We start from the raw sequence: 21793 nt of genomic DNA on the forward strand, positions 1-21793 counted from the left end.
AAAATATCTTACCAGAGACAATACAATGTACATAAAAATCTGTGTGTGTGTGTGGGGGGGGGGGTGGTGCTGGGGATTGAACCCAGGGTCTTGTGCTTATGAGGCAAGCACTCTACCAACTGAGCTATAACCCCCGCCCTAACATAAAAATCTTACAGTTAAATAAAACCTTAATTTGAATAGCTTTTTTCTTTGATTTAGCTTTAATGACAATTACTAGTTGATCCAACCTCTAGGCTAGCAGTGACCAGTGACTGCAAGGCAGTGATAGGCAGATGGCCAGGACTTGCCAACCTGCTAATTTCACATGTATGACCTTCCCCATGGAAAACAGATTTTTTTTTTTTTTTTGGCTAAAAATCTCAAATCACCATCACACTAGCCCCTGGTAGGACAAAGGCTGGTAGCCTGGTGTCCATGGATGCCTTTCTTTTAGATATATGAACAGTTATATCTAAAAGCAAGCGATCTCAGAGTCAGAAATTTAGGTATCTGGGTGTTCACAGGCTTAGTTAAACTACCATGCGCATGTGCTGATGTACATTCTAAATGCTGATGTTAGATCAAGGAACTGCACATGCTCAATACTCTGCTGCATCTCAGGGCCACGGTGGGGCACTGTGTAAGGGGAGCACCAGCAATCAAAGGACACAAGCCCCACAACTGCTGAAGAGATGCCCACATCTGACAGGTGGACATCCAGGAGTTGAGCCCTAACTCCAGTTCCCTTCTGCAGAATGGGAGTGTCTTTCTCACAGAAAGCACTAGACTCTAGGTAAAGCTTTGTCATGCAGAAGTCCTGGGACCCTAAGGATGTCCAGGTCTCAATTTTCTTACTTTTAAATTGGAACTGTGTAAGACACTTGGAGGAGATGGGAATTAGGAGTTAAGGCATGAAATCAATCCTCTCACACCCAGCATGGATTAGTGAACTACAGCTAAATTTTGATCCAGACCTAAAGGTCAAAGATAATTCTTTTGATCTCACCTTGGCCAAGTATTTCCTTGATTTGCTCTCATTCTGATGCCGACATGCATGCAGGTAACAAGTAATGGCAGAAACCCCAAGATGCAGCTGTCGTTCCTTCACAAAGATATTCTCCAGGTAATCACCCCACATGGCCCAGGCTTTCACCAGCACGTCATGCATCTGCACAGCTGCAGAAAAAGCTTTGTTTGCTTCCTCAGACCTGTGAGGAGAGGCAAAACCAAAATATACTTCACATAACATGAAATTAACCTTTTTTTTTTTTTTTTGGTACAGGGGATTAAACCCAGAGGCATTTCACCGCTGAGCCACATCCTCAGTCCTTTTTTTATATTTTATTAGAGACAGGATCTCACTGAGTTGCTTAGGGCCTCACTAAGTTGCTGAGTGAACTCGTGATCCTTCTGCCTCAGCCTCACAAGCTGCTGGGATTACTGGCGTGCACCACTGTGCCCAGCAAAGTTAAACCATTTTGAAGTGAACATTTCAGTGTCATTTAACATATTCATGATGCTCTGCAACCACTTCCTAAGCAGTCACTTTGAACCCCCAAATACAAGCCCCCAAGGACCATCATCCTGCTGTCTTTATGGATTTACCTACTCTGCATATTTCATAAAAACTGAACCATATAGCCTGGGATGTTTTCAATCTGGCTTTTTTCCTTTAGCACAGTATTTCTAAGGTTCATGCATTTTGGAGCATGGGGTCAGAACTTCAATCCCTTCCTATAACTGAATATTTCATGGACTATAAGATCACACTTCCTTTTATCCATGCATATGTGTTATTTTCATATTCTGACTTTAGGAACTAGTATTGCTACAAAAATTTCTGATCAACCATGTGTTTCCATTTTTTTTAGATCAATACCAATACCAAGGGCTCATATGGTAACTTTTATTTTCTTGTGAATTGTCAAACAGTTTTCCATAGCAATGACACCATTTTTCTGTCCCATCAGCAATGGATAAGATATAAAAGAAAACTACAGACCCATCTCCTTTATGACTATAAATGCAAACACCTCTAATAAAAAACTAGCAAACCAATTCCAGCAGCATATGGAAAAGAATTATACACCAGGACCAAGTGGGATTTATCCAGCAATACATGGATAGTTCAGCATTAAAAAAAAAAAAAAAAAAAAAGTATGATATACATTAACAGAATGAAGGGGAAAAACATGATCATCTCAGTAAACTTAGAATAAAAGGAAATCTTCAACCTGGTAAAGGGCATCTACAAAATACCCAAAGCCTGCACTGCTTGACAGTGAAAGACCAAAAGCCTGTCCTCAAGATAGACAGAGACAAGCTTCTCATCATTCTAGTTCAACACCATACTTGAGGTCCTGGTCAGGACAATAAGTTAAGAAAAAGATAGAAAAGGCCTTTAGACTGAAAAGAAAGATGTAAAACTAGCTCTATTTGGGGATGATGTGACTTTCTTAACTTCATGAAATTGTTTTTTGTGCATCAAACAATACAAGAAAGTCAGAAGACAATATACACACTGGAAAAATTATGCAAATCACATAGGATTTTTTTCTTTTTATCTTTTTAATTACAGCATTATAGTTATAAAGAGTATCTGCCTGCCAAAATCATACATGCACAGAATCTGACCCACTCCACTTCAGTCCCCATTCCTTCCCATCCCTCCTCTATCCCCCACCCCCTCTTCCACTCCACTTTTTCTTCCCTTGCTCATCCCTTACCCATCCTTCATTGGCACTTTCCACAAACACATAAAGGAGAAATTCCCTGTGGCATATTTATATACACACATGACATGTTTTTGTTAATTCCTTTCAGCATTTCTACCCCTTTCCTGTCCTTCCTCCTCCTACTCCACTGATCTTCCCTGTATCTTTATGGTACCTGATCTTACCCTCCTTCGTTTCCTTATTTTGCTCTAGCTTCCACAGATGAGAGAAAACATTCAACCCTCGATTTTCTAACTCTGTCTTATTTCACTTAACATGATGTTTTCCATTTCCAACCAGTTACTGGCAAATGCTATAATTCATTCTTCTTTTTTTTTTTTTTTTAATTTTTAAATTTGTTCTAGTTAGTTGTACATGACAGTAGAGTGCATTTATACATTTGATAAATCATACATAAATGGAGTGTGATCTCTCATTTTTCTGATTGTACATACTGTACACATCGGTCATGCAGGCATGTATGTACATGAGGTAATAATGTCTACTATCCTTCTTACCCCCATTGTGACATATTCTTATATTCAGAAAACCCTACACATCTCTCCCTCTCCCTCTCTCTCATACACACACACACACACACACACACACACACACACACACACAAAGAGCTTATAAATTCAGCCCAGTTGAAAAATACAAAACCAATATCCAAAAATCAACCAGATTTCTGTACATTAGTAACAAACAATCTGAAAATTAAGAAAACAACTCATGAAAGGATCAAATGAAATAAAAATATTTAGAAACAAATTCAACGTAAGAATTGAAAGGTCTGGGGACTGAGGATATAGCTCAGTGGTGACAGTGCTTACCTAGCATGTGTGAGAGCCTCTGTTCTATCCTCAGCATTACAAAAAAAAAAAAAAAACTTAAACACTGAGAACTATGAAACTTGTACACTAAAACAACTATGTTTGGGATGCTTTGTTTTATAGTTGAATGAAATTAAAGACCTAAATTACTAGAAAGACATCTGTGTTCATAAACCGGAAAACTTAATATTGTTAAGATGGCAAAATATTCCGCAAACTGATCTACAGTCAATGCAATTTCGATCACAATCCCACCTGGTTTTTCACCACCACCGGAACTGCCAAACTAAAATAATCCAAAATTCACATAAAAGTATAAGGGACCCCAAATAGCAGATCAACAGAACAGAAATGATGGTCGAAAAATAAACCCATACATGTCTGGTCAATTGATTTGACAAGAGTGCCAAGGCAAGTCAATGGAGAAAGATCAGGCTTTTCAAGAGATGGACCAGGACAAAAGGAGACCCCATGCAAAAGGATGAACCTGGAATCCAACCTCACACCACATGCAAACATTACTCAGAATGGATCAAAGACCTAAGTATAAGAGCCAAATCCACAAAACTCTTAGAATAAGACACAGGAGTAAATGCTTATGACCTTGTATTAGATGACAATTTCCTAGATGACACCAAAATCTGAGCAGCAAGATAAATAAATATATAAAGTGGACTTTGTCACAATTAAAATCACAAGAAAGTGAAAAGGCAATGCACGGAAAGAAAGATATATTAATGTATCTAATGAAAATTTTTATCCAGACATATCAAGAATTAAAATTCAACAAAGAAAGACATGACATAACGTTCAATAGCATTTTCATTATGGAAATCCAAGTCAAAACCACAATATGATAATAACTTTACACTCATTAGGATGGCTATAATCACCTAAAAAATAAGAAAACAAGTGCTAGCAAGGATGTGGAGAAATTGGAAACCTCCTACATAACTGGTGGGAAAGTAAAGTAGTACATGTAGCTGCTATGAAAAATCAGTATTTTCTCAAGAAGACAAATGGAAAAGTACCACGTGACCCAGCAATTCCATCCTAGACGTATACCCAAGAGAAATAAAAACATGCTCACATAAAGTCTTATATGTAAATGTCCAATGCAGCATAACTCATAAGAGCAAAAAGCAGAAACAATCCAATGTCCACCTACTGTTTAATGGGTGAAAAAACAAATACACACACATACACACATATATAAAATATATATAAATGATGACATTTTTCAGTCATGAAAAGGAATGGGTACTAATGCATGATTCAACATGGACAAACCTTGAAAAGATCCTGTTAACTAAAAAAAGCCAGTCACAAAAGGTCACATATTGTATGAAATGTCCAGAACAGGCAATTCCATAGGGGCAGAAAACAGATGTCAAGGGAAAGGGGGAGGGAATGACTGCTAATAGATACGGGATTTTTTTGAGTATGCCAGAGGTGTTCTATAATTCACTCTTGGGGGTGATCGTACATCATCATAACAATGCTAGAACCCACAGACTGTACACTTTCAGATGGAGTATTTTGTCTTGTAAATGTAAAACATCATTTAAAAATAATGATAAAAAAATGATAAAATGTTTTATCATAACAAAATTGCTTCCTTGTTTTAAAATAAACTAAAAATGCAACCCACATATGCTGAAAATGTGAAAGTGGGTGTGGGAGTTTACACACAGAAATCAGCATCATCTTGTAAGGGTATCTCGTCTGAATACTATTTACGAAATTTCATCTGATACTTATTTCTCTAAAACAGGGTTTGGCAATCTTCTACTGTCACCAGCCAGGTAGTGAATAGTTCTGGCTTTGCAGACCATACAATTTCTACAAAAATTACTCGATTCTGCAGCCACAGGGTGAAAGCAGTTACAGACAACATCAAGGGGTATGGATGTGCTCCCATACACCTGCATTTCCAAAACCTGTATGGCTTACTGGCCATTACTTACTGACTTAGGCTCTAAAACAAGAATCATTTCCATGAAAGGACACAACTCTGTTCCAACACGGCAGGCTACAGAAGTGGCAAAATGAACCCAGGTTATCAGCAGTTCTGTCATCAGCAGCTCATCTTTAAAACACCTTTACACTCTAGACTGGACTGGCTTATCAATGTGCTGTAAGTTACTATCTGTGCAGAGGTATAATACCTAAAAAACCACACCTAACAACTGTCATGAAATCACATCAACTTTTAGCTTGAGTTTCCCACTGGCATTAAATTCTAAATATCTGATCTGGTGGGCTTTTCCTATTTCCTTCTTCCAATATAACATACATACTTGTTGATCTGAGCCAAGAACATTCCCTTCAGCGCATAAAATTCAGCTGTCATCTCTTTTGTGAAGTATTTTAAGTTTGTGGATTCAATAACTTCAAGGCCCTATTTTGCAAAAGAAAAAGAAAGAAGAAGAAAAGAAGCTCTTGAGATTTCAGATAATGTAAAAATTTCATGAAAGTATTTATCTAGGTAATAAGTCTTAAAAGCCATTAACAAGAGTACTTTGAGAGAGGAATTATTTACCACAAATACTTTCTGATTGATAAGCAGTATTTAAACTGATTCATGAAAAGCCAAACTTAATCTTAGACACTTAAGGGTACTTAAGGGTATTATTTTCTCCAACCCTTTAAAGACTGTCTAGTCAGATTCTCTATTTTTTTGACATATCCCCTCAACACAGCCAAAAATGTAACTTACGTCCTTATGATTCTGTAGTTTTTTTCTTTCCTTAAACACACTAAGCACATGATGGAATAAGAACATAAATGTAATTCAAATACTCAGTGTTTTCCCTTCAACTTCTTGTTTTGGCAGGTCGTTTCCGGCATGAAGGCTGTTATCTGGCCTCCTCGTTATCTGACCCAGGAGCCCCACACAACCCTCATTCTCCACTAGCGTCCCTGAGGGGAGGGGCAGTGTCCCGTGGAACCCTACCTGCATGCACTCGTTTTTGCCCATCACTCCTGCCAACTGGAGATAGCATTTAACTTGCTGTCGAATCTTCTGGAAGCAATCCACGATAGGAACAGTGGGGATAGTATGAATACGACTTAAGATATCCAGTGCTACGTTGACCAGTCCTTGTTTTCGAGCAATTTTCCCATACTGGATGATTGCTGAAGCTGATGCGTGAACTCCAAGCATAGCATTATTTGAACTTGGATCGTGCTGGGAACTATTTTCGTATGCAGTTACAATAGCTAAAGAGCAAAGAAATGAATTATCAGTCCCCATCAAACATTTTTCAAAGTATTCCACAATAAGGCTTAAATAAAAAATGAAAAACACACATACATGGCTTATGAAAACAAGAAGCTCTGTGATAAACCTCATTGCTTTTCCTTGTATTTAATGTCACAAGTAAGTCATAAAAGGCACTACAGAGTTGAGCATCATCGTGTTAGCTAACCGAATCATGAAATCGCCAAGGTTGTCCTAAAAATACAGATGCCTGGCAGGTTTGGGGGGTAAGCTGGGGACCAGGAGAACCAGGTGGATACACAGCCAGCCGAGAGCACTGTTCCCGGCAGGGGCACTGAGACAGTGCCACCGCTGCTGCCGATGCCCTGGTCTGCACCCCTGGTGCCACCGGCAGTGTCCAGCAGCACTTTTCTTCCAACTAGAAAAAATGTAATAGGTAGGAAAAGACAAACAACAACAAAAAAAAGGCCCACCATCCTTCTGTACCCTCACCATTGCCACCACTATCTGTCTTACCCATCCCCAAAAAGAAAATCTGGAAAAAGAAAAAACCAAACAAAACGAAGACATGAAACCAGCACAGCGGGGCGTCTGGAAAATTACATGATGAATGCATGCCGGACCAGGTCGGTTTACCCTGGTAATGGTGCTGCCTCCACATGAAGATGCTGCTCCAGTGGGACAAGTCGTCAGACACGATGGGCAGCCGGTTCCTCCAGGTCTTCACCACCGTCTTCATGTCATGCAGGCTATTGTTCCTCCCGAGGTTGGTTGGTTGTAAACCTGCATTTATCTGCGCAGCCTCCTGAAGTTCAATGATTTGCTGGGCTGCCTAACAGGACCAAAATAAGACATTCCACAGTAAGCATTACACGAACAATTAAGGAGAAAAACCAACGACGGTCAGTCAGGAGTTTGACTCCTGGGAACACCTTTATGATACCATTACCAAAGAAGCACTCCATATGGGTACCTTAGCACCCGCGGTCAATTTATTCTTCACCCAAACATTAACTCTGCTCAAGATTCCCCAATTTTAAAACCTCAGTGTGTGGCTCCTGCATGACAGCAGATGGGGAGAACAGGGTGCACACCAGAAGTCTTGCTAACGAGTGGTCCCTGACCCTCTCGTCCACTTTTCAATGCCCTTTGGCTACCCACTCCATTTGGCTCTATCTCCAGTGGAGAGCAACCCCATCTCCCTGCCTGCAGGCCCTTCTTCACCAGCCTGGGATTCACATCCCCAAAGAGCTTAAACATGGTTCTTAAGTTCCCTCTGGGCTAATAAGCAGTTTGAGCCACAACCCTCTCAAGTCTGTTCCTTTTTCTATTCTAAACCTCAGATGAGTTGTTGGCTCCGACCTGCTGATGCCCTTGCCTTATCTGTACCATTCTGGCCACAATTCCCAGCCTGTCCAAATACACCCATTGATTTCTACCTCTCCTCCCTCTTCCCTATTCTCCTATGCCCACATGGATTTCTCCCTTCCCCAAATCTCCAGGCATGCAAAATCCTGCCTGGCCACACATTTATTTTTTTGTCCTACTGACATGGCACCAAATCAGTACCCCTCCTAATTTTAAATTTTGCTTCAAACATATATGTTCTCCTCCTCAGATGTGATGCTTCTTCAATTGAGAATCTATTAGTTTTGTGGATCTCTGATAGCATGTAGTTCAGTATTCTGAATCTTGTTTACGCTTTTCAAAACGGCCTTGAAGAACTTGTGCTTTTATCTACAAGTTTAGTTCATGATATTCAGATTTCCAGAACCTTCCTTAAGTCCTGCCCTGCCATAGTTAAGTGTCAAAGCATACTGAAACAGGTCATTAGGCTGTTTTATAACAGTTTTACTAAGAGGTAGTTAAAATACCATTTAATTCACCCTTTTAAGTATGGAATTCAGTAGTTTGTAACATATTCCCAAAGTTGTACAAACATCACTATTTGCTAATTACAGAACATTTATATCACTCTCCAAAGTCTTGTATCCTTTAGCACTCTCCATTCTCCCTCCCGAGTCCCTGAAATCACAATTTACTTTCTGTCTCCATGGATCTGCCTATCCTGGATATTTTATATCAATGGAATCATACAATAATACCCTTTTATGTCTGGTTTCTTCACTTAGCATAATGCTCTCAAGGTTCACCCATGCTATAACAGTATCAGTACTTCACTCCTTTAGATGGCTGAATTATTGTATGGATGTGCCACATTTGGGCCATTATGAGTACGACGACTATAAACATTCCTGTACAATTTCTGTGTGGTCACACTGTCATTTCTCTTAGATATACACCTAGGAGCAGAAGTACAAGATATATGGTAACTCTATGTTTAATACCTTAAGCTGTCAGACTGTTTGCAAAGAACTCACAATATTTTCCTGTACAAGGGCTCCAATTTCTTAACATTCTCTCAATGTTATGTCCTTTTAGTTCTGTTCAACTTAATAGGTGTGAAACTGTATCTTGTTAATATTTTAATTTGCATTTCCAGTGCTTAATGGTCATTTGTGTATGTTCTTTGGGGAAATGACCACTCAAATCTTTTGCCACTTTAAAACTGGGTTATCTTTTATTATTGATTTTTATAAAAGTTCTTTATAGGTTCTGGATAAAAGTTCCTTATTAGATCTAAGATTTACAAATATTTTGTCCCATTCTGCATGTTTTCTTTCTTACCTTATACTTTTTAAAAGGATACTTGATGTTCTTGATGTTATCCTTTGAAGCAAAAAATTTAAATTTACTTCTAAGTATTTTATTCTTTTAGACCCTATTATAAATGGAATTGATTTATTAACTTCATCAGATTTGGGTAAATGTTTGGCCATTATTTTTTTCAAATATTCTTTCTGCCCTTTTCTGTCAATCTACCTCTGGGGAATCTGTTCAGTTTCCTCATTGTTTTTTCTTTGTTGCTTTCACTGCATAATGTCAACTGACCTATTTTCAAGTTTGCTGATCCTTTTCTCTGCCCACTGATATCTACTCTGGAACCCTTCTAGTGAACTTTATCTTACCTTTACCTGTCCAGTCTCTTTTGTGTGTCAGCTGGTACTGCTACTTTAGGCAGCTTTGATCTTAAATAACTGCTGCTGATTATTTCTGACAAATGAACTTGGAAATGACTTTCCTAAGTCAAATAAGAGATAAAACCTGTGTATAGGGCTTGCTAGGAAGCTGCAATACTGGGCAAATAGTACTAATTCTCTGGGACCAGAATGTTTTAGGGTTTCTAAATCTGTTCTGCTCTCCATAGTTGGCTCCTAGACTACAGGTTTTTGTATCAACTGCAGGATTAGAAAAAGAGAGAACAGGAACAGGACAATTAAAATGGTACAGAGCTTGATATTCTTTCTGAAATAGATTTTTTTCTTTAATAATAATGCTCCTTAGGTTGTTGCAAATCTTTAATTTTTAAAGTTCTGAAAAACTGATTTAGACACTTTCCCCCAGTGATCTTATTGCTCTTATGAAGGAAGAGAACTTCAAGGTGAACAGAATAACTTGTTATTCTGGATGTTCTGTCTGAACACTGTTCCACAATACAATTCAGAATCCATTTTTTTCATGAATTAATGGTTGATCCAGGAATCAAGAACTGGTATTTTCAGTATGCCAATGGAATAGACCATAATCTAAAATCTCTAGCAAAACTCTGGGGTCCACAAATAAGTACAGAAGACACTACTGAATAAGAGCACCAAGACTTTTGCCTTAGTGATTTTCTATTCATAGAGTGGGAAAGGGTGGACGGACGGGTCCCACCACAAGCCATAATTCCAAATACGTATTTTAAAACAGTAAAATACTATAAAGATTTTTAAAAACTTAGTCATTAATATTTGTATGTCTGGACAAAAGTTATGTACATGGTTTGATTTTTTTAAACAGAAGTACTTCTCTATCTTGTTTCTTCATTTTCCTTGTCTCAAGTTCTGTAGAAATTTAACTTTAAGCATGACAGTAGTTACAATGAAGGACCCAACTAGATATTTCTCCAAAGAAGATATACAAATGGTCAACAAAAAAATGCTCATCATCAATCATCACGAAAATACAAATTAAAACCACAATGGGTTATTACTTCACACTTGTTAGAATGGCTATGATCTATAAGTTGATAATAAGTATTGGTTAGAATGCTAAGAAAAGGAAAGAAAGCCTTATGCATTGTTGCTGGTACTCAAATAAATTAATGTAGTCATTATAGAACATTAGAGGTTCCGTAGAAACTAAAAACAGGATTACCATATGATCCAGCAATCCCACTTTTGGGTATATAGCCAAAGGAATTGAAATCAATGTCAAAGACATATCTGCCCTCTCATATTGACTGTAGCATTATTCATGAGACCCACAGTATATAAGTGTCAAATTTTAGTCATCTGTTGATGGACATTTAGGTTGATTTTCTATCTTGGCTATTGTGAATAATACTGATTTTATGACTTCACATACAAGCAGAATCCAAAATAGTCAAATTCATAGAAGGTAGAGCAGTGGTTACCAGAAGCTGGAAGAGGAGACGTGAGAGGGTGATCAAAGGGTAGAAAATTTCAGTTGGAAATTTTCAGTCAGGAAAAATAGGTTTCACTGAACTACTGCACAAAAGGGCAACTGTGATAAATAATAATGAATCATATGTATGCAAGGTAATGGATTTGCTAATTGATGCAAACAATCACTTCCACACTGTAAACATACCAAACATCATACAGTACCCATAAATATAAAATATATACAACTATTATTTGTCAATTTTTAAAAAACAAACAAAAAACAACTAGTAGCTGGGTGTGGTGGTACACACCTGAAGTCCCAGCTACTCACGAGGCTGAAGCAGGAAGATCACAAGTTTCAGGTCAACCTCGGCAACTCAGTGAGACCCTGTCTCAAAATAAACAATAAAAGGGGCTGGAGATGTAACTCAGTGGTAGAGCATCCCTAGGTTTAATCCCCAGTACAGCAAAAAAATGTTTATAGCAAAATGATAAAAATGAAGTGCTGTTAAATGGTTCCCTTTTAAAAGGAGTCTTAATGCTTTCTTTTAGATTGCTTCATTTAGTTGGTTAGCAGTGCTATTGGGAGGTAGAAAAACCTATTTAAATGAAATCAGATGTGCCCATAACCAAACTAATTTACAAATGCTTAGATTATTAACTATGAACAAAGCAGTAAAAGAAATACAACTGCCTTTAATTTTATCTACATTATAAATGAGTTAGGATTATGTTTGAAATGCTACACTTTATACTTCATGCTTTAAATACAATAATTCCTATTTATTCATAATTAGTTTATTCAAAAATGATACTTGTTTGTATTTACGAACTCAATAGCTTATAAAAGCAACCTTTTTATTCTTGTTTTCATATAAAAATAACAAAAACAGGCAATACACTTCTGCACTTTTAGAGGAAAAAGTCTACTCTTAATAAAAAGCTTTAGGATATCTTAATAACCTGGATTGGAAATATTATATATTTGTGAAATGAATTTACTTTAGGGTACAGTTTCAGAAAAAGCAGAAGTAATAGATACACAAAGCAAAAACATCAAAATAAAACAAACAATTGTTCCAGTAAACTTTTGGCCCACTGTGAAGAAGACAGGAAAATCTGCTGTGGTTTTTACTACATAAGTAACTACACTGTTATGGTTGGAATATGGTTTGTCCTCCCCAAAACTCATGTTGGAAATTTGATCCCACCGTGAGGTATCAAGAGGGAGAAAACTGAAACCGCTATGGCACTGTGTGGTGGGGCCTTTGGGAGGCCACTGGGTGGACGGTCATCAGGGTGGAGCCCCAGGAATGAATACCGTGGCTCTGTAAGAAGAGAACCCAGAGGAAATGTGCCCTCGCACCAAAACCATCTGATGACCCACACCACGTCAGGGCTCTGTCAGCAAGAACCCATCAAAAGGTGGGGTCCCTCAACCTTAGACCCCCAGAAATGTGAACTAAAATAAACCTTGTTTCTATATAATCCACCAGTGTGCTATTGTGTTATTAGTAACAGAAAACAGACTAATCCATACACTATGATAAAAATCAATGTATCATAAGTTTCAAAACTCCTCTTTCAAGAGAAGTGAGACCCTGTGGAATTACTACTGTAAACTCAGCCTACAGTTTCACTTGCATAGTAACACAGCAATATCAGTAGCTACTCTGTGCCAGGCACCTGGGGACAAAGATGGCACAGGCCTGGGATGCACATGCTGAGCCGGTGTGTGCGTGTGTGTGTGTGCGCGCGCGCACGCGCGCGCGCAGAGGTCAGGAAGAGGTGCTGTGGGTGCAGGGGCTGTGGGCAGAGGACACCTGAGAAGCTGAATGGTGGCTGGTGTGGTTGAAACAAATAGCCAGAAACAGAGCAGATGACACACCAAGGAAAAGAGGTAAGGCACGGGCCATTTAACAGCGGTTATGAGTCTCGAGGTTGGGACCGTTTGGGACTGAACAGTGGTATCACACTGAGGGATGATGGTACACTGGGCAAAGAAAATTTCTAAAGCAAAAAATTTAGAATCTCCCCAAATTCCAAAACTGAGAAGCAGGAGTTGTTTTTTTCCTCAAGTTTTTGAACCTGAGAATAAATTCAAGTGGAAAACAACAAGAAGGGAAGGAGCCTCCTCTGCCACGGGCTTAGGTTTCAGCCTGGACACCAGCTGCTCTGCTGTGGTGGGCCCTGAGGCTGTGCTCAGAGGACAGCACTGCACTCACCTGCAGAAGGGGCGTGTGCACATGGGAGACCACGTGGGGCAGCCGCCGCCACTCACGAATGGCTAGGCTGCTGGCCATTTCCACCAGGCGCTCAATGAAGCTGAGCTGCTGCTCCTCAGGGTGGCAGATGGCCAGGTATCCTCGATACATGTTGACCTTCCAAGCCATCTCTTTGGGCAACTTACTTCTACCTATAGTAAAAGAAAATTACAGAGAAAGTGATGGGTAGTCTTCTTGTAAATATAAAGAAACAGAAAAAAGTTCACTTTCTTGTGGCCAAGTATTCAAATCAATAAACAGAAATTTGCCTATAAGAAGAAACTTATTTTCTTTACAGAATTCATTCATTTAAACTATCTTTTCTGGATACTCTCCTTTCCTGAATTCCAGTGTGTGGTCAATCTCTCTAGCTATAAAAAGCACACCACAGAAGCTTCCTAGAAGGAGAAAAGGAATTATACTCTGTACCATTCTCCTATCGAACACTAAATTCTTCAGAATGAAGTTAATTTACTTTAAAACAAAAAAATGTGCAACTCAACCAAGGTCATGACTCAACCTCACACAACACGACACATTTATTATTTCCATCACACACAACAGACTTCGAATATGAGACTCTTCATTCAACAGTCTGATGGACAACAGCAAACACACCTGGTCCTGGGCTGACCCAGCTCACCCTCTCTGTGTTCATCAGTTCGAGCATTTCTGCTAACACCATGGGCTCTGTTCTTTCAGTCTCTACGGAGACTGAGGACTCCACATTTGATACTCAAAACTGAATGATGAACTAATACCTAGTTTATAAATTTCACTCAAATTTAGAAAAAAAACAAGAGGAATGTTTCTTCCCAAGGGCTATCTTTCAATTGCCAAACACCCAGCTCAGACTCCACGAAGAGAAATCTCCAAGAGAAACACACACACATCCAGGGAAGGGAGCCCAGCAGCCTCGTCCTCACTGGCACCATGACAGGGGGATGGGAGGATGGCTCACCTGCACCAGCGCCTCCTTCATGGCGGTCCAGTTGGACACCCGCCACGCACACTCCAAGACCAGGTACGGGTTTATGTGACCTTTAGACTGGCCGTACTCTGTCAAGGCCTCCCACTGGTTCAGTTCCTTAGAGCACCTAGAAGACCAGGGGTTTGAGAGCCAGAGCTCAGTCACAGAGCACTGGGGGGTTGCAAAGGCAGGACAGAATTTTAGGCAGCATATTTTCACTACAAAAGAAATGCAGTACAATGCGGAACAGACTACCTACCCCTGGTCACCAAGAACTGATGACCGTGCAGTCAAGAGCCCAGAGTCAGAGACATGGGAGGGAGGAATAAGTCACTGTTTCTCCATTAGCATGTTTAACTACTCAAGACCTTATATGCTGTTTTGGGTTTTGTTTTGTTTTTTAAAAACACTCATAGTAAAGTATTCTCAGAGATTTTTTTCCTTGTTTCTTTAAACTGATCCTTAACTACACCAAACCCTGTGTTCAGCTTACCGAATCCAGTGGTCTTCCCAGAGTTGGTACTCGGGGAAAATGGCAGGGGATGCATTACTCCTCTCATGTTCTTTTTTGGCCTTATCCATTGCCTTTTCATAGGATTCTTGTGCCTAAAAGGTCAATAATGTTTTCTTAGTACTTGAGACCAAAAGCACTTGATATCATGCCCCCCACCTCACTACTGGGAGAGAACAGGAGAGAGGAGAGGAGGGAGGCAGTGTGATCTCTGCAGAGATGGAGGGGAGGCTGTCCACACCTGAAACTAAATCTCTGACCTTTAGGGATCAGAGCCACAAGGCAGAGCCTGCACTTTGAATTTCTGTACTTTGGTGTCCTACACAGTACTTCAAGTGTGTCACAGTACTGAGAGTCATGCTCCTTGCTACAATGGAAGGACAAACCTCAGGACTGAAATTTTAGTACTAAAAGCAATCTACCTTCTAGCAGATAAAAAGCACCCACATTAGCATTTAGTCCAAGATCAGGACTGTGCTTTAAAATATTTACATCAGCCAGGCACAGGGGCCATGTCTTGTAATCCCAGTTACTCAGGAGGCTGAGGCAGGAGGATCAAAAGTTTGAGACCAGCCTCAGCAACTTAGTGAGACTTGTTTCAAAATAAAAGAAAAAGTTCTGGGGATGTAGTTCAGTGGCAGAGCAACTCTGGGTGGGTGCAATCCTCAATACCAAAACAATTAAAAAATAAAAGTGTGTCATATATGTAGGGTTCTCTTGAGACTTCAATCGAAGGGCCTCTACGTATAGGATTTGAATGCTTCAAATAAAATAGTAAACGTATTGTTCCAATGTGAACTCTGACTTGAGAACATTATATTAAGGAACCCCTGAAAATGACCTTTTATCAATCACACATGCAGGCATTTCATCCAACAATAGCTACCTGTTCAAAGAATCCATGTTGCTCATAAGCAATGGCGGTTGCTGTCTCTGAATATTTGCAACGCTTCTGCCATAAACCAGCCCACATGTCTTCCTCTTGTAGCAGAGAGTAAAGTTCAGCAAGAGAGTCCAATATCTCCTGAAAGCAGATCAGTTTCTAAGTGCTCATGACAAACTTTTTTCCAACAAAGCAACTTCACTGTACTCTTTATTTAGAATCTCCTGGGAGATGTACTTATTGAAAGCATTATGTCACTGGCAAGAATAAACACAGAAAGCAGGTCCTCACCTGCTGAGGCGGTGTTATGCTCTCCTGCTCGTAGAACTCCGTCGTCTGCTTTGGTTTAATCTGCAGGCTCAAACCCTTTTCAAAGGCCTGGTGCTCCAGCATCAGCGTGGAGCGGAACCAGAGGTTGTGTGTCTTCCCCAGGTACTTCAGAACACAGGGTCTGATGGGGATCGGGGGGACGCACTGGGACATGGCTTCCACAAAGCAGTTCAACGCGCTGGGCTGACAGTCCCGCTGCACCTGGTGACTGCCACTGCACAGGAATGGACTTATCTCACCTGCAAGAGCCTAGAACCCAAGGACATGCTGTTTTAGGTCTTTGTTAAAAAAATCTCTCTCTCTCTCTCAAGGCATCTAGGAATGAAACAGCTGGCAGTTTCCTCATGTGCTGAAACTTAAGACTGTATTCTTTCATGAATACTTACCAAGAACTAAAACTACGCTTCTCCAAAACGGGAGTAAACAAATAAACTCACATGCTGCTGTCTGTCAGAGAGGATTTTCCACAATCTGGGAAAAAGCTGGACCCAGGTCTTCTCTGCCAGCGTCGTGGAAATGTGGCACAGTTGTACAAAGGCACTGAGCAGAGCTCCAGTCTGGGGACAGAAAAGGACAAGCTTAGAAGGCCATGGGCCAGGCTTCCTGCAATCCACGCTCAAAAGACACCCGTCATACCAATCCAACTGGTATGTCAGTACCACTCATAGAAGGACTCTGGGTTTAGGGACGTGGACAGACAGTCCTTCTGTCTGGCAGTGATATCAGCAGAAATGGGGTCTATAAAGGTGCTGAGGCTATAATGAGAATGTGTTGCTTTCATATGTAAGGATACTCTGCTTCCTGCTCCATCCAACAGAAGATCAAACATTTTATGCTTATCTAAGACAACAATGGTGTCACTCAGATACAAGTTTGAGGACTGATTTAATGCAGAAATTCAGGATTGGTCACCAAAAAAATTTTTACATGATAAACTTTTTAAAAAAATTTTAATTTTTACAGACTGCCTTTTGATTCACTGTATACAAATGGGGTACAACTTTTCATTTCTATGACTGTACACAATGTAGAGTCACACCATTCATGTAATCATACATGTACATGGGGTCATGATGTCTGTCTCGGTCCACTATCTTTCTTTCCCTCACCCTCTCCCACCCCACTTCCCTCTATGCAATCCAAAGTTCCTCCATTCTTCTCTCGTCCTGCCCCTGCCACACCCTCCTCGTTAGGTATCATCAGAGAAAACATTCAGCTACATGAAAATTATTTACAGTATATAATTTGTGATTTTTCTTCATGTAGGTCCTTAAATAAACAGAATAATCACTCTAACACTCTTCAATAGTGATGTGGGGTAGGAAGCCTTAACCGAGTCTATCATTACATAAAAATGATCACACCCATAGCTGACTGAAGACTGCAGGGTTTGTGAAAGCCAGAGTTGGTAATATAAAAATGAAGATGCATTTGGAGTCCCTCACCCCACAAAGGGAACTTGATTTACCCTATTAACTTGTTCTTTTCTTTTTCTTTTTTTTGGCACCAGGGATTGAATCCAGGGTCACTTAACCACTGAGCCACATCCCCAGCCTTTTTTATTTTGAGACAAGGTCTTGCTAAGTTTCTTAGGGCCTCACTAAGTTGCTGAGGCTGGCTTTGAACTTGTAATCCTCTTGCCTCAACCACCCAAGCTGCTGGGATTACAGGCCTACACCATTACGCCTAGCTATTCTTTTATATAGCACATGAAAAATAATCCAACAGTATGCCTATTGCATACTTTTAGTAAATACTTTTACCATTTCTTCCAAGGGACAGTAGTGGAGAAATAAACCTTTTTTTTTTTTTGGTTACCCATAAGATACCATAACTACTTTCTCAAATATTTATCAGATATCCACTTCAGAGTCTCACTGCACTATAAAAGTTTCAATTGAGATAGGGGAGAAAATTAAGTGTAACTGGTTAAGAAAAAAATTTTACACTGCTGTGGAATAATCCTGATTTAGGTTTCAAAATATTCAGGAGGGAAAAATAATTACCCTTCCAAACTCACATACAGACCTTCACTTCACGAAGAGTATCAAGAAATTTGTCGTGTCTGTTGGTTAACATGTGCAGCTGGTTTCCAATGTCCTTTTCAGAAAGTTCTTTGGTTTTGGGTGTGCTGGTCTGATCCCCTGGAGCTAGCTCAATATCTATTTCTACATCCTAAAAAATAAAAACAAGCAAAACCAAAAAGCCAAAGAGTTAAAACACCAACAAACACAACTCCTAACTACACTTTTGGCAAGTAAAATTTTCACTAGTTTACTAGAAATTTGCAGGCACAGGGAAGAATCCCTAATCAGAAATTCCAAAATCTAAAATGTTCCAAAATTAAAAATTTTTTTAGCACAAAAGTTTGTGATGTTGAAGCATTTAAGATCCTGGAATTTTGGATTTAAGGATGCACAACAATGGTGAAGTCTATTTAAATTTTCAACATCCCCAAATCTCCAAAATTTGAAATACTTCTTCTGCTCCTGAGCACTTCAGATAAGAGATACTCAGTGTACACTTAAATAATCTTAAATTCTAAAATAAACAAAACCCAAATGAACTAGACCATACTTGTCTTTTTAAAAACTATGAAAATATCACCATTTTAAGTTATAAAAAGCAAAATAAAATAGTACAAATTTCAAATAGTAAAAATAAAGATTATTAAGAATGGTAGCCTATCATTTCTTAAAAGTCAATGTAGTTGCCTCCCTCCCTTATTCATTGAGATTAATACTGTTAGCATCACCATATAGCACATGGTTGGTATAAAGTTTTCTATGACTCAATTCCAAACAAAACAGGAATGAACTTCATCTTTGTGGGAAGTCACAGCCAACACTCAATCATCAAACTATTCCTAAAAGTCAATAAAGCAACAATTTGATATATGCCCTTGAGAACACAATCACTTGGAGATGGAAAGATGGCAATTTATTCCATGCAGAAGATGATGATAAGAAAAGTTGACCACCAAGATGATCTCATGTTTAGCCAACACTGAAAAAAAATTTTAAGTTCTTATTTGTTATGAAAGGAGGAGGAGAAATCCTGAATTAGGGATGAGGGAAGAAAGTCCTCCTTTTAGAGCACAGAAAGCCAGTGCTCAAACCTTCACTGCTGAGTGATTAACTTCTAAGACTCCACTCAGGCTGAGCTTCCAAAAGTGAACAACCTCAAGGAAGCAGCACCTAAATACTCTTGCCTGTGGCCAGGCATGGTGGCACACGCCTGTAATCCCAGCAATTCCAGAAGCAGAGGCAGGAGGATCACCAAGTTTGAGGTCATTCTCAGCAACTTAGCAAGGCCCTGACTTAAAAATAAAAAAAGAGCTGGGAATGTAGTTCAGTGGTAAAGTGCTCCTGTGGTTCAATCGCTGGTACCAAAAAAAAAGTCTACTGTCATGACAGCCACCTTCCCAGGTAGGATCAGAAGCCACTAAGACTAAAGCATCAACTCTGATAGACCCTCCTGGGGAGCCAAAGAGTCCACACTGTCCATCCAAGGACTAAACTAGGCAGAGACATGGAAGGTTCTTAGCAGGCTGCTAGTGAGACCAGTTAGAGTAGGGTTCCTTTACAGCAGGTATCACGCCCCTAAGCAGAGCTTTATAGTGCAACACAGCATTGACACTGGGAGAAAATCCTCAACAGTGAAATATTCTGCCCTAAGCAGTATTGGCTCATGAAAAAGTAATCTATCTCAAAATGGAATGGCAATTCAAGATGCTTCTCAATTTTAACTTTCAAGAAAATCTAATTGAATGTACTTAGGCATCATATTCAGAGCTCTGGGGTAGAAAGATTTTGATACACTGCTCTCTCCATTATAAAATTCTCCAACAGGAATGGGAATTCTGCCTGTGAAATCCAGAGCCTCACCTCCTCTTTGGACTCGCTGTTCTCTCGCTCCCGAGGTTCCTGCTTGACATGAGTGACCATGGCGAAGGCGGCGCGGTCATGGCTGTCAGCCAGGTTGATGACGTTGGTTATGGATGGAAGCATAGCTCCCTGGCAGCTCGTCCCAATGGGAGTGCTCTTCTCACACACAGCCAGGAGGAGCTGGAGAAGTTGACAGAGAAGAAGACAAGCCTAAAGGTAGGCACATGGCATCAGGGTGTGGGGACACATGGTCATCAACAGGAGCATGCACATAGAAGATCTGAGCCCACAGCTGGAGTCTAGGCTTCTCCCAGAGGTTTGAGGGGTCTCAACCCTAACCTCCCTTCCAGCTGTCCTCAGCTCAGGTTCCTCAAGTTCAGCAGGTCCCAGGGCAGCTCAGCACCCTTCCCCTACTACATGGACGTTCTCTTATTTCAGACATAGAAACCAGACCTTTCCTCCACTTGCCTACATTTTATTCTCTCTCACCACCGCCCACATCCCATCCACAAGCCCTGCCAATGTCACTTTCTCCTAACTCACCTCTAGACCCACTCTCTCAAACTCATCTCCTTCCACTCCCCAGTCAGTGCAAGCCCCTCGGGGCCTGTGATGTGATATAAGCCCTTGCTGGCTTCTATACTCAGACCATGCCCCTCTTGCCCTTAGCACTTCCCAAGACTGTTCTCCACACAGAACCTGCCTAAGCTCTTCAACACAGGGTGTTTGCTTAAGCTGTACCGGACCAAGCCACTCTCACAATCTGCAAATATTAACTGAGCACCCACTGGGTGCTGCAGAGACCCTGGATATTCATTTGTCTACTTCAGAGATAGCAGCCCCATCCTCATGGAGCTGAAGTGTCAAAGGCAAAGATGAGCCTGGACACATGCCCACTGGATAATGCAGCCAAAGAATCACAGCCAGGCAGAGTGACAGAGAGTAGAGGGTGCTAGAGCAGCAGGATGTTTTCTTGAGATCTGTGCAGCATGCTGAATGCAGCTAATAACAGAACTGTGTATCTCAAAGTCGCTAAGAGAGCAAATTGCAAATGTTCTCACCACAGAAAATGTTACTTCTTAGACGTGGTAGATAGTGTTAATTAGCTTATTTCACATTGTATTCATAAATGGTGACATCACCTTGTCTTCCGCACATACACACAATTGTAAATTGTTGATTTATAATTTTTTTAAGCACCACCAATTAAAATGAGGAGACCATGAAAGGCCAGGTTGGGTGGAGACTAATGGGGGAGGGAGCAAAGGGCAGGATGGGGCAGGAAAGGGAGGCAACAGCAGTCACTTGTACATGAGAACTAACCTGGAGGCTGCAAAGTTGTAAGAACTATTTTACAGCAACGGAGGATACTGTGATAGACAGAGGAGGGTTGGGGGATGGAAGAAACTGTTCCTATCATCCTTGTGAGGGGTGATGCCGACTGCAGAGTGGCCGTGAACTAATAACGCCAGTATTTGGTAGAACAGGTATCTGGGGACCAGGGAGGGAAGTATCAAGAACCCTGGCTCAGCCCTTCCTCTAATCAATTCTTATGTACCTGCCACAATATCCTTTGTGGATATTTGTTCATCTTTGCATTTACATTACCAGGCCCAGTGCCTGGTGCTTACTCAGCAGTTGACAGACCTCCAGAATGAACGATGTGCAAAGCAAGAAACTTTGCC

General features: G+C 40.3%; 1 protein-coding gene across 1 annotated transcript in view; it reads right to left on the minus strand.

Annotated features, from left to right (window-relative positions):
- Positions 1-21793, minus strand: part of Trrap (transformation/transcription domain associated protein) — a 113330-nt gene that overhangs the window by 18016 nt on the left and 73521 nt on the right. The window contains 12 exon segments of the mRNA XM_047532927.1: positions 989-1190; positions 5830-5930; positions 6486-6751; positions 7389-7584; positions 13489-13672; positions 14460-14624; positions 14991-15103; positions 15895-16032; positions 16183-16470; positions 16659-16778; positions 18250-18396; positions 20109-20288. Coding sequence (XP_047388883.1) covers positions 989-1190; positions 5830-5930; positions 6486-6751; positions 7389-7584; positions 13489-13672; positions 14460-14624; positions 14991-15103; positions 15895-16032; positions 16183-16470; positions 16659-16778; positions 18250-18396; positions 20109-20288 — 2100 coding nt within the window.

This window comes from Sciurus carolinensis, chromosome 18, assembly GCF_902686445.1.
Source record: "Sciurus carolinensis chromosome 18, mSciCar1.2, whole genome shotgun sequence".
NCBI lineage: Eukaryota > Metazoa > Chordata > Mammalia > Rodentia > Sciuridae > Sciurus > Sciurus carolinensis.